The sequence below is a fragment of the Elephas maximus genome, chromosome 5, assembly GCF_024166365.1.
Source record: "Elephas maximus indicus isolate mEleMax1 chromosome 5, mEleMax1 primary haplotype, whole genome shotgun sequence".
NCBI classification, from domain to species: Eukaryota; Metazoa; Chordata; class Mammalia; order Proboscidea; family Elephantidae; genus Elephas; species Elephas maximus.
Window position 1 is genome coordinate 104,512,744 of NC_064823.1, and position 14,238 is coordinate 104,526,981.

Genomic DNA, 14,238 nt, shown 5'->3' on the forward strand with positions numbered 1-14,238 from the left:
CTTGTCCCAACCCCACCGTCTCCACACTGCGGCCAGGATGATCTTTCTAAACCCAAATATGATCAAGTTGCCCCTTGTTTAAGATTAAGACACTTCAAAGGTTTCTACTGCTTTTAGAATGAAGACCAAACTCCTTAATGTGGCTTACAAGGCCCTCCAAATTTTTGAAAAAGAGTATCTGTCTCTCCAGCCTGGTCTATATATTCTTCCAGGGGAGCATCATGTCTTAAACTTTTGGAGACTTTCCCTTCCGTAGTGTAGTGCTATATACAATAGACATTCAATAATGGTTTGGTGAATGAATGAACATATGGTGAAAACTGGGGAGTCTCCTGATGGCGATGTACAACAGAGATTAGCAAGGACAGACTGACCATAGAGAGAAGGCAGAGGTTTATGTTACATGCGACAAGGGCCAGGGTAGGGAGGATGGCCACAGGAAATACAGTAAACATGCTCTCCAATGAAAAGAGTGATAGGGTGTAATGAGCACAGCTTGACCAACATAAATGATGTCACTAAGAAGCACACAGGAGAAAAGGATATTTGTGCTAAGGAATATGACGTGTATAATTTGGCAACAATACCAACAATAACCAAAAAATGAGTGTATGGTCACCCCTGTAGGTGTATAGGCATAATTGTATACAGGTAGGTACAGGTTGAGTCCATATGTGTACACTGATAGAAGTATCTATATGTACATGTATGTACAGATATGTGTCTGAATGTGTATATATTCACAGAGGACATACTTACCAATACTTCTCAGACATAGCCAAACACTTTGGGAGACTGGTTTTCTGGGTTTGAAAGCTTAGGACTTTACTTTCATGATACAACTCAGTCACTTGGCATAATGTAGTTCACAAAGTTCATGTTTTACATTCGAGTGAGGTGAATAGCATCTGGGATCTGAAAAGCTTCTGAGGAGCCATCTAAGATACGACTATTGGTCTCTACTCATCAGGAGCAAAAGAGAGAGAAGGAAACCAAAGTCTCAGAGAAGAAACTAGTCTACAGGGATAAATATTAAATGATGCAGGAAGCATCAAAAGAAGATGGAAGGAATACACAGAGTCACTATACCAAAAAGAACTGGTTGACATTCAACCATTTCAGGAGGTAACATATGATCAGGAACTGATGGTACTGAAGGAAGAAGTCCAAGCTGCACTGAAGGCACTGGTGAAAAACAAGGCTATGGGAATTGATGGAATACCAACTGAGATGTATCAATAAACAGATGCAGCGATGGAAGTGCTCACTCTTCTATGCCAAGAAATTTGGACGACAGCCACCTGGCCAACGAACTGGAAGAGATACATATTTATGCCTACTCTTTTTTTCCCAAGAAAGGTGATCCAACTGAATGTGGAAATTATCAAACAATATCATTAATATCACATATAAGCAAAATTTTGCTGAAGATCATTCAAAAGCAGCTGTAGCAGTATATCGACAGGGAACTGCCTGAAATTCCAACCAAATTTACAAGAGGACTTGGAACCAGGGATATCATTGCTGATGTTAGATGGATCCTGGCTGAAAGCAGAGAATACCAGAAAGATGCTTACCTGTGTTTTAATGACTATGCAAAAGCATTTAACTGCATGGATCATACCAAATTATGGATAACATTGAGGAGAATGGGAATTCCAGAACACTTAATTGTGGCCATGAGGAATCTGTACATGGATCAAGAGGCAGTCATTTGAACAGAAAAAGGGAATACTGCATGGTTTAAAGTCAGTAAATGTATGCGTCAAGGTTGTATCCTTTCACCATAGCTATTCAGTCTGTATGGTGAGCAAATGATCTGAGAAGCTGGACTATATGAAGAAGAACGGGGCATCAGGATTGGAGGAAGACTCATTAACAACCTGCGTTATGCAGATGACACAACCTTGCTTACTGAAAGTAAAGAGGACTTAAAGTACTTACTGATGAAAGTCAAAGATCACAGCCTTCAGTATGGATTACACCTCAAATTAAAACAAAAATCTTCACAATTGGGCCAATAAGCAACATTACAATAAACAGAGAGGAGACCGAGGTTGTCAAGGATTTCTTTTTACTTGGATCCATGATCAAACCCATGGAAGCAGCAGTCAAGAAATCAAAAGACACATTGCATTGGGCAAATCTGCTGCAAAAGATCTCTTTAAAGTGTTGAAAAGCAAGGACATCACCTTGAGGACTAAGGCGTGCCTGACCCAAGCCATGGTGTTTTCAATCGCCTCATCTGCATGTGAAAGCTGGACAATGAATAAGGAAAACCAAAGAAGAAATGACGCCTTTGAATTGTGGTGTTGACAAAGAATATTGAATATACCATGGACTGCCAAAAGAAGGAACAAATCTGTCTTGGAAGAAGCACAACCAGAATGGTTCTTACAAACAAGGATGGTGAGACTACATCTCACATACTTTGGACATGTTATCAGGAGGGATCAGTCCCTGCAAAAGAACATCATGCTTGGTAAAGTAGAGGGTCAGCAAAAAAGAGGAAGGCCCTCAACAAAATGGATTGACACAATGGATTCAAGCATACGACACTTGTGAGGATGGCGCAGGACCAGGCAGTGTTTCGTTCTGTGTGCATAGAGTCGCTGTGAGTGGGAACTGACTAGATAGCACCTAAAAACAACAGGCTCCTGAACTGTAAGAGAATAAATTTCTGTTCTTTTAAGTTACCAAGTTTGTGGTAGTTTGTTACAGCAGCCGCAGGAATCTAAACTGAGACAACAAAAAGGATGGAAACTGAAATAAATAAATAAAAGGTAATAGTATTTGGCCAGGAGAATATCACTGGTGATAACAGAGTAAAGGGAGTGTCCTTGGAAAGTGGTAAAAACAAAAGCCCAGGTGGAGAGAGGCGAAGAGGTTCAGAGTTTAGGAAGCAAAGGTGGTGAATATATATTTGCTTTGCATTCACTGTTTCAAATAATAAGCAAAAGATACTTCAGACATAACAAATAAAGCTCATAAAATATGGTCCGGATGATGCCTTCTAGAGACTGAACCCTCAGGGGACTATTAACTCCTTGAAATTTGGGCCATAAAAACTAGGAAATATATAGTAGGAACTGAGAGCATTGGGGTTATGCAAAAGGCAGATGATTTGGCTCAAGGAAAATTAAAAGGAATGGATCAGTGGAGTGAGAAAGATCAAAGACTCTACAGCCGAGAAAAAAATTTTTTTCTTTTTTGTGCTTCAAGTGAAAGTTTACACAGTAGAAATTTTTGATTGAGAAATTTTCTTAAGCTGTAAACTTTCACCTAAAGCACAATAAAAGGAAAAACAAAAATAAACACTCTACAGTCAAGAAAAATGTGGACGCAAGGTTCATCAGGAAGCGGAGAGTATCCAGCATGTTAAGCAGAATACTATGTAGGTAATTCTTCTCAGTACTGCACTAGCATAAAAATCACCTCTATTTAGCTATCCCATAACTGCCAATATCAAGGACATAAAATTTTAACCTTTTATAGTCCATATCAATGATTTGATCCAGAGTAAAGATTCTTATCCATACCGTAGCTGCTTGATGCAGCCATGAAATGTTACAAAGTCGGATACATAGAATTCTAGGATAAAAGAACAGCCTGAGGGTCCTTGAGGGTTTGGTGATCAGTCATCCTCTTCTGAATAGCGAAATCTGTAATCTCTTACAGATTTCCAGGGTCAGAAACCACAAAACAGTCTTCATCAGCCGATTTCCAGGGTTTTATTGTTCTGTAGGGGTCCCTGGAGGGTATAAATGGTTAATACGCTCAGCTGCTAGCCAAAAGGCTGTAAGTTAGAGTCCACCCAGAGGTGCCTCCCAAGAAAGGCCTAGCAATCTAGTTCCCAAAAAATCAGCCATTGGAAACCCCGTGGAGCACAGTTCTACTCTGACACACACGTCATCGCCATGAGTTGGCGTCAATTCCATGGCAATTGATTTGGTTTTATTGTTCTGAAATTCTTATAATTTCTTTGCTTATAATAACAACTATTCATTCACTTTCATCTTTAAAATTTTTTATATTACATGAACACAAAAATTAAATGAATCTTTAGGCTTTCTTCACAGTCTTGCAAACACAATTTTTTTGAATGTTTTCTCATAGGATCCATTTTTCCTTTTAATATTTTCCTTCCTTAACTTCTGAGACCCCCCCCCCACCCCTTCCCTGGATCTCTCTTACCTACTCTTTCTGTTTGCTTAGGTAGCTTCTCTTTACAGCTGAAACATGGCATATGCACCAGGGTTCCATCCTCCTCAGCATTTTTTCAATTATCACTAAATAATACTGATGACCCCCAAATCAGTATCTCTTAGTCATATTTTTCTCACAAGTCCTTAGCCCATATTTCCAAATGGGAAATTTGGAAATTCGTTTATGGATGTCTCAGCATCCAACACGATGAAATTTTTCTTCCACCCAAATTGTTCTCCCTCTTACATTTCCTTTTGCAGTTATAACACATTTTTACTTTATTTCTCAAGACAGGACCTAGAAATCATATTCGACTCTTCCTTTCCCTCAGATTCTTACATTTCATTTGTCGCCAAGTCATGTCAATCTATATCTTAGCTCTACCCCTCCTTTTAACCCGTAAAGCTATAATGTATTAGGACCAAAAAAAAAAGCTGCTGTAGAGTTGATTCTGAGTCATAGCAACCTCATGTGTTTCAGAGTAGAACTGCACTCCCTAAGGTTTTCATGGCTGTGATCTTTTGGAAGCAGATTGCCAGGCCTTTTTCCAAGGCACCTCTAGGTAGGTTCAAACTCCTAACTTTTGGTTAGTAGGCCAGCGCTTAATCATTTGCACCAGCCAGAGACTACTTGTCTTAGGACAGGCCTTTGTTATTTATGTGCTGCATTACTGTAATACCCTCCAATCAATCTTCCTGCCTCTGTTTCTTCCTGCCATCAGAGGAACTGTTCCTTTCTAAAAGCGGCAGTGTGATATAAGTGGGATTTGTGGGTAATGGATGTAGACTCAAATCAAAGCTTTGTTACCTGCAAAGTTACTTAACTTTTCAGAACTCAATTATCAAATCATTCCTTGAATTTCAAATAGGGAAGGGATGGGGGTGGCACTATTCCAAGACTATTGACAGTTTTAGCAATATTCATTAACGTACCTCTCATCAGTGTGTACCTTTCGCCAATGTATATATGTGTGTACCCACTGAGGAGTCCTGCTCCTGGCTAAAAATCTATGTGTGATTTTTCTGGCATGACCATTGCCTGTAATAGACAATTACAAAGGCTTTACCTGGCAGGCTTCAAGAGAAAAGCTGCCTTCTCCAACCAGGCTTGGTACAGAGTCAATACACTGCAATCTCTGAAGGGAGCTGCAGTCAAGGACTCAGACTACCCACCCCCCCCACCCCCCACCGCCCTGCCAGCCACGCTCTTCTGCAAATTTGGATTCTGAGCCTACATCGAGGCTTCTTTATCAGGGACCTCCCCCCAGAGGCCTTCCTCAGCCACCTCTGCTGAAACCTTCTTATCAGGGGGAAGGGAAGAAATCTTGAAGATACTATTCCTTATTCTGACACAGTACTCAGTACTTTTCCACTACTAGCCTTGCCCTTCTCTCTCCTGTCCATGAAACTGCAGAAGCTTTTTGTTTGGGAATCTCCGAACAGTGAGACACGTCCCAACACCCGCTCTGACCCACCTGACCCTCAGGGCACCGTGCACCATTCCGGGGGAACGGGGAGAATTAGTTGGTGCCTTCTCTGGGTTTAACCTCTTGTTTATTACACCATCACAGTAAGTGCTTAAATCCTTGACTGTTGCTTTCATTTTGGTTCCTTGTCTTAATCATCTACTCTAACAGCGAGCAGTTTACTTCAGCTCTCTCAGCTCAGCTCCTTGACATCCATCCACAAAAAACAGTGTGTTTAAAGTATATTATGTTTTTAATCATCAAAGACAGCCTTCTAAAAATTTAGGCTTTACTCAGGAGCCAAAGAAGAAAAAAGGGAGTCCTATGACCAAGGGTGGACTGATGCCCCAGCCTCCTGGAGACCCAGAGGAGGGGTGTGCTCGAGGCAGAGGCTTAGAAAAAGCAGGACCAGGTTTTACAGGCAGCAAAATTGGACCTGGAGGACAGATGCAAAGGCATATCCTGGGACGGTGGCTCTCCAATTTTGCTGCCTGTTAGAATTATCTGGGGAGGTTTTAAAACTCCCGAAGCCCAGGCTGCACCCCAGACCAATTAAATTAGAGTTTCTGGAGATAGGACCTATGCATAAGTCTTTTTTTAAACTCCCCAGGTGACTTCAATGGACAGACAACTTTAAGAACCACTGTCCTATAGGGTTAGCCTCCCATGTGCCAACTCAACTAAGGTGACAATATTGGTTGAGTGGAGTCAGGTGAGCAGGAAAGTGGATACACCTGGGATACAGGTTTAATGACATGTAAGAATAATACTTATCTGTTTAATAAAATGGATATAACCATCATAAACAAGACCATATAACATTGCCTTACCTATCTGGTGTTCCCCACTGTTTTTTAGGCTTAGCAAGATCATGGATTCTTTTCCTAGAAAAAGAACTAACAAATATCAACTGATTAATTCAAACAGAATGCTTACATAGATATGGTTATATTAGATGACTCCTATTCGAACAAACCACATTGAGGCAAAAATAAACAATGCTATATTTGATGTGATTTGTAGGGTGCTGAAAGGCTCAAAGTAGCTAAAAATACTGTGGGCCTAAAATTCGTACTCCTAGAATCATTAACATAGTACATAATAAAATCAAGACAATAAATATTCCTAAAACTAAGAGTGTATTGTCTACAGAAGACCCCCAAGTAAATGCACACTTGCTAAATGGGAAAAATCCTCAATAAGCATATTAATTCACACAAAGATGGCAAGATGACATTGGATTCTGAGGACATTGTACAGATAAATTTCAGGCAAAGTGTGGCTTTGGCAAAACTATGTTGTTGTTGTTGTTAGGTGCCATTGAGTCAATCCCAACTCTTAGCAACCCCAGGCACAACAGAACGAAATGCTGCTCAGTCCTGCACCATCCTCACAGTTATTGCTATGTTTTAGCTGATTGTTTCAGTCACTGTGTCAATCCATCTCATTGAGGGTCTACGTATTTTTCAAAAACCCTCTGATTTACAAAGCATGATGTCCTTCTCCAGGGACTGGTCCCTCCTGATAGCATGTCCAAAGTACATGAGACAAAGTTTTGCCATCCTCACTTCTAAGGCACATTCTGGCTGTATGTATTCCAAGACAGATTTGTTTGTTCTTCTGGTAGTCCATGGTATATTCAATAGTCTTCATCAACAACATAATTCAAATGCATCAATTCTTCGGTCTTCCTTATTCATTTCCCAGCTTTTTTCGTGCATATGACGTGTCATGGATTGAATTGTGTCTCCCAAAAAAATATGTGTCAACTTGGTTAGGCAACAATTCCCAGTATTTCTGCGGATGTCCTCCATTATGTGATTGTAATTTTATGTTAAAGAGGATTAGGGTAGAATTGTAACACCCTAACACCCTTACCCAGATCACACCCCTGATTCAAAGTAAAGGGAGTTTCCCTAGGGTGCGGCCTGCACCACACTTTACCTCTCAAGAAATAAAAGGAAAGAGAAGCAAGCAGAGAGTGGAGACATCGAACCACCAAGAAAACAGCACCAGGAGCTGAGCACGTCCTTTGGACCCAGGGTCCCTGTGCCTGAGAAGCTCTTTGACTATGAGAAGATTGAGGACAAGGACCTTCTTCCAGAGCCTACAGAGAGAGAAAGCCTTCCCCTGGAGCTGATGCCTTGAATTTGGACTTTTACCTCATTTTACTGTGAGGAAATAAATTTCTCTTTGTTAAAACCATCCACCCGTGGTACCTCTGTTATAGCAGCACTAGATAACCAAGACAGAATTTGGTACTGAGAGTGGGGTGCTGCTCTAGCAGATACTTAAAATGTGGAAGCAGTTTTGAAACTGTGAATAGATAGAGGAGCAACAGCAGCAGAGGGCCAGCAGTAACAGAGGACCTCCAGCGGCAGAGAAGCAGCAGCAGCAGAGAACCACTACCAGCTGAACCAGGAGACCAGCGAGAGGTGGCGCTGGAACTGACCCATGAAGCAAGAAAGCTGAGTGTCTGTGCACAGGAGGCTTCCTGGTGGAGTGGGATGCCTCTGGGCACTTATTGGTAGAGCTAGGCTTACTGACCCACGGAGCAAGGGAGCTGAGTGCCTATGCACAAGAGGCTTCCTGGTGGAGTGGGGTGCCTCTAGGCACTTATCGGTGGAGCTACAGAGCTTTGGAACACTTGCCCCAGCAGGGCAGATGCTGATGTGAGGCCCGAGCAGCCCAGAGGCCAAGGAACCAGGAAGCAGAAGCTGAAGAGACAAAGAACATAAGAAGCCGAGCTGCTTCAGTCTCAAAAGGTATGGCCATAACCTCAGGGGTTTCAAACGGCGGTGCCACGGCCTCTGGTGTTTCTAAGGGTGGAGTTGCCACTCAGGTGGACTAGGAGAATGGTGCACCTAAAGCTGAGGGAGCAGATTTGCTGTCCTATGGGCCTGGAAGGCGGAGCTGAAGCCTAGGGCCAAGGGCCTCCACTCAGAATCTGGAGAATGTGGCCAATACCTAGAGGCTGGAGGGCAGGGTTATTGTAAACTGTCTCAGAGAACAGGAGATTATTTTCAAAGCTTTGAGGGTTAATGTAATATGTTCTGCTAACTTACTTGGTTCCTGTTATTCCTTCTTTCCCTCCAGTTTCTTCCATTTGTAATGGAAATGTCTAGCTTGTGCCTGTTCTGCCATTGTACCCTTAGAAGCAGATAACTTGTATTCTAGATTTCACAGATGAAGAGAAATTTTTGGATTTTGGACTTGGAGTTAAGACTTTTGCTATGATATGATGGGATGAATATGTTTTGCATGCTGCAAGAATATGATTTTGGGGGGCCAAAGGGTAGAATGTCATGGGTTGAATTGTGTCCCCCCAAAAAATATGTGTCAACTTGGTTAGGCCATGATTCCCAGTATTCTGTGGTCGTCCTCTATTATGCGATTGTAATTTTATGTTAAAGAGGATTAGGGCGGGATTGTAACACCACCCGTACCAAGGTCACATCCCTGATTTAATGTAAAGGGAGTTTCCCTGAGGTGTGGCCAGCACCACATTTTACCTCTCAAGAGATAAAAGGAAATGGAAGCAAGCAGAGAGTGGGGACCTTGTACCACCAAGAAAGCAACACCAGGAGCTGAGTGTGTCCTTTGGACCCAGGGTCCCTACGCCTGAGAAGCTCCTCAACCATGGGAAGACTGAGGACAAGTCCTTCTTCCAGAGCCCACAGAGAGAGAAAGCCTTCCCCTGGAGCTGATGCCTTGAATTTGGACTTTTAGCCTACTTCACTGTGAGGAAATAAATTTCTCTCTGTTAAAGCCATCCACTTATGGTGTCTCTGTTATAGGTGCACTAGATAACCAAGACAGAATTATGCTACTGAAAACACCATGGCCTGGGTCAGGTGCACTTTAATCCTCAAAGTGACATCTTCGCTTTTCAACATGTAAGAGGACTTTTGCAGCAGATTTGCCCAATGAAATATACCATTTGATTTCTTGACTGCTGCTGCCATGGGCGTTGATTGTGGATTCAAGTAAAAGGAAATCCTTGACAACTTCAATCTTTTCTCCACTTATTATGATATTATTTATTGGCCTAGTTGTGAGGATCTTTGTTTTCTTTATGTTGAGGTGTAATCCATACTGAAGACTGTGGTCTTTGATCTTCATCAGTAAGTTTTTCAAGTCCTCCTCTCTTTTGGCAAGCAAGGTTGTGTTATCTGCATATTGCAGGTTGTTGATGAATCTTTTTCCAATCCTGATGCTGAGTTCTTCTTCATATAGTTCAGGTTCTTGGATTATTTGCTCAACATACAGATGGAATAAGTACAGTGAAAGGATACAGCCCTGATGGGCGCCTTTCCTGATTTTAAACCACACATATCCCCTTGCTCTGTTTGAAGGCCTTCCTCTAGGTCTACGTACAGGTTCTTCACCACCACAGTTAAGTGCCTTGTAATTCCTATCCTTTGCAATGTAATCCATAATTTGTTATGATCCACATAGTTGAACATCTTTGCATAGTCAATAAAACATAGGTAAATATCTTTCTGGTATTCTCTGCTTTCAGCAGTTCGAATCCGCCAGGCGCTCCTTGGAAACTCTGTGGGGCAGTTCTACTCTGTTCTATAGGGTTGCTATCAGTCGGAATCGACTTGACAGCAGTGGGTTTTTTTAAGTGCTTAGTAAATGCTGGTTGACTTGAATTGAATCTGTTCCAACACCCCCGTTCCTATTGCAACTAACCTGTGTTTTGGTCCCTCTGGACTCTGCTCCTTAATTCAAGGTTTTCCAACCTGAAGTTCCCAAAGCCCCAGGGTGTCTATGGGAGTCCACAACCTTTAGAACATTGCAAAAAGTCATAAGGAATCCTGTACTACCCACAATAATGCTGCAGAGGCTACCCAAAATACCGAATTTGTTTCTGAATTATATCATCTCCATATGTTACCTCATGCTGATAGAAGATGATTAACGTTTATACGTCTTTAACTTTATAAAAAAAATTAATGTTTATTTTGTGAATAAAAAGATTTTCAAAATGTAAGATTGTAGTAGTGAGTATGGATAGTTAATAAAAAGATTCTTTGGTGGTAAAAAGTTTAGGGTCTACTACGTAATTCATATGGTGCTACTCTTTAGCCATGTCCATTAATATCTAGAAGGGATGAAGATCTATCCATTACCAGAAAGGAAATTTACATCCTTGTTCAACAGAAGACTGGCTCTGCCATACAGTCGTATATGACCCCTGCAGAGAAAGCCTGTGCCAACTTTCCAGGGAGGGTGGCTGGGATGGAGGACAAAGAAAGCCAGAGTTCCAGACAAAACATCTTATTATATATCAATCTTTACAAAGAAGTTAGCTTCTGACTTCTGTCATCACCTCTGAGCCAAGATTTTCCCTAGCCACTTTTTCTTCACCAGCAAAATAATGTTGTTTTTTAAATGTATCCTTTTATACCAGGCAGTTCCCTAGTTTATTCCTGCACATACTTTAATTGGGGCTGTTATTTCCATTGGAAATAATCTTGTTAACGCTTGCTAAATCGGCGTGGAAGTCTGACTAATACCTCTGCCTTCTTATTCACTTATATGCCTTACGCATTATGTCACCATAGCTACATCTCTAAGCTGAATATAATAAAGATCTTAATCATAACATGGGCTTCCCTTCTCTTTCAGGAATTCCATTACATCACAAGGCCTTGTCACATTCCCTTGCATAAACAAAAGAAGTGTACTTGAAGGATTTTAATTCTTGAAGGCAGATTTTTTTTTTTTTTTAAAAAAATGAGGATTACTTTACTGTCCTATGTCTTCTTTGATGAATAATTTCCTCTAGTTTGCCCATAGCTAAGAAAGTTTTTGAAATCCTTAACTTTGGTGAACAGCAATAAATATACATTTATATGGCAACAACTACAGAAATTATTTCAGGTCTAAATTGATGGGACAATCTAAATAATTTTCTCTTTCAGTCAGACTACTCTTTTAGATTTAACTATTCTTGCTTATATTCAGAAAATATGTTTCTTCATAACTAATTAGACACAGCACGTTTGTATAATAAAGAAGAATTTTTTAGAGGACGGGGATAGGAGTAGATAATGGAGATAGCACAATTTCCTCATAGAATCAAACCCAAATCCTTAATCAATCAAGCAAAATCAAGAAGTAGTAAAAAACTAAAACAAAAGCAAAATACTAAAAACCAACACTCTCTCCACAGCCTTTTTTTTAAGTATAAACACTTACTAGGTATGAACAAGTTTCACTGCTACTCAGTCACAGGATGTCTGCTCACTCAGCATACATTATGTGTTTGAAGTAATGTGGTATTTTGAGTGGAAACAGTAATCCCATGCAGTCACCATACAATCTTAGAAATATGACATAATTTCTCTGAATTTCACTTACAGTAAAATCTAGTTGATTATATCTGCTTTATCAACTCTTGAGGATTCTTGTGCGAAAAAGATTTTTAACTGAAAGCACTACACAAAAACAAGGTAGTAGTAATTACTGAATGAAAAGGAAGGAGAAAAACAACTAGAAAGTGTGGTAAATATAAAATACAAAATAAGTCCAAATAATATAGTAAATGTAAATGGGTTAAACAATAACAATAAATATAAACGGTTTTAACTCACCTAGTAAAAGAATGGATAGAAGGAGACTATTTACTTCTCATCTACATGAACCATTGATACAAACCCTTAGTGTTTCTCCTTAATGATCCTATTCTGCTTCCTCTCCTAACTTCATTTTCCCCAAACTGAGGGTAAACATCTATTTTCCAGGGGGCATTTATGTGTGTATAACACACATTGTTTTCTTTTCTTTTTTTTTTCATAGAGGACATTTTCTTGAAATTTCAAAGAAATTTTTTGCTGTACTTAGATTAGATGCAAAGGGAGACTGGGATATATTGACCTGAAGCTTCACAAAATCTGTAATGCGAGACTGCCTGTGCAGAATCCTCAGCCCCTAAATGTTCAGACTTAGCATGCAAAAAACCACTAGTAGCAAACAGGCCAAAAAACTGAATGACTGTACAGACAGTTCTCCTATATCTCAATCTTCTTCCTTGCCTCACTTATAATCATTTTATCTTCATTTTTCCCTTTTCTCATAGGAACTAGGATTGGAAAGGGGCCTTATGATAAAGAAAAAGTATAGAAATCCCCTCAAAAATCCCAAGACAGACTTTCATTTTAAATGCCCTAGATTGAGTCTGCCCCATTCAGCTAGGCTGGTCCACCAGTTTAGGTCTACGAGAATAGTACTATAGCTAGTCTTACCATTTCCTTACAAATTTACCAGAAACAGGATCTGCAAAAAGAAAAGAAAAATTAGATTCAAACAGAATTAAAGACATGATTTTTAAAAAATAAGTAAGAGAATAGAACTACCATACTACCCAGAAATCCCACTCTTCAGAATATATCCTAGAGAAATAAGACCTTTACATGAACAGATATATGCACACCCATGTTTATTGCAGCACTGTTTATAATAGCAAAAAGATGGAAGCAACCAAGGTGCCCATCAACAGATGAATGGATAAATAAATTATGGTATATTCACACAATGGAATACTCCAAAAATCCAAGTGCATACTACGCATCGATAAAGAACAGTGAGGAATCTGTGAAACATTTCATAACATGGAGGAACCTGGAAGGCATTATGCTGAGTGAAATCAGTCATTTGCAAAAGGACAAATATCATATAAGACCACTACTAAAAGATCTTGAGAAATAGTTTAAACTGAGAGGAACACATTCTTTTGTGGCTAGGAGAGGGGGGAGGGGAGGAGGGTGGGAGAGGGTTATTTACTGATTAGATAGTAGATAAGACCTACTTTAGGTGAAGGGAAGGACAACACTCAATACAGGGGAGGTCAACACAACTGGACTAAACCAAAAGCAAACAAGTTTCCTGAATAAACTGAATGCTTCAAAGGTCAGCAAAGCAGGGCCAGGGGTTTGGAGACTATGGCTTCAGGGGACATCTAAATCAATTGGCAAAATAAAATCTATTAAGAAAACATTTTGCATCCCACTTTGACGTGTGGCATCTGGGGTCTTAAACGCTAGCAAGCAGCCGTCTAAGATGCATCAATGAGCCTCAACCCACCTGGATCAAAGGAGAATGAAGAACACCAAGCTCACAAGGTAATTATGAGTCCAAGAGACAGAAAGGGCTACATGAACTAGAGACCACATCATCCTGAGACCAGAAGAACTAGATGGTGCCCAGCCACAACCGATGACTGCCCTGACAGGGAACAAAACAGAGAACCCCTGAGGGAGCAGAAGAACAGTGGGATGCAGACCCTAAATTCTCATAAAAAGACCAGACTTAATGGTCTGACTGAGACTAGAAGGACCCTGGCAGTCAAGGTCCCCAAATCTTCTGTTGGCCCAGGACAGGAACCATTCCGGAAGCCAACTTGTCAGACATGGATTGGACTGGACAATGGTTTGGAGAGAGATGCTCATGAGGAGTGAGCTACTTGCACCATGTGGACACTTGAGACTATGCTGGCATCTCCTGTCTGGAGGGGAGATGAGAGGGTAGGGGGGTTAGAAACTGGCAAAACGGTCATG

General features: G+C 40.6%; 1 protein-coding gene across 1 annotated transcript in view; it reads right to left on the reverse strand.

Annotated features, from left to right (window-relative positions):
• The window catches only part of THEGL (theg spermatid protein like), an 80,585-nt gene that overhangs the window by 39,041 nt on the left and 27,306 nt on the right, over positions 1-14,238 (reverse strand). The window contains exons 3-4 of the mRNA XM_049885302.1: positions 12,928-12,958; positions 6,502-6,555 (exon numbers count right to left, since the gene is read on the reverse strand). Of these exons, the coding sequence (XP_049741259.1) occupies positions 6,502-6,555; positions 12,928-12,958 (85 nt within the window). The remainder of the gene's footprint in view (positions 1-6,501; positions 6,556-12,927; positions 12,959-14,238) is intronic.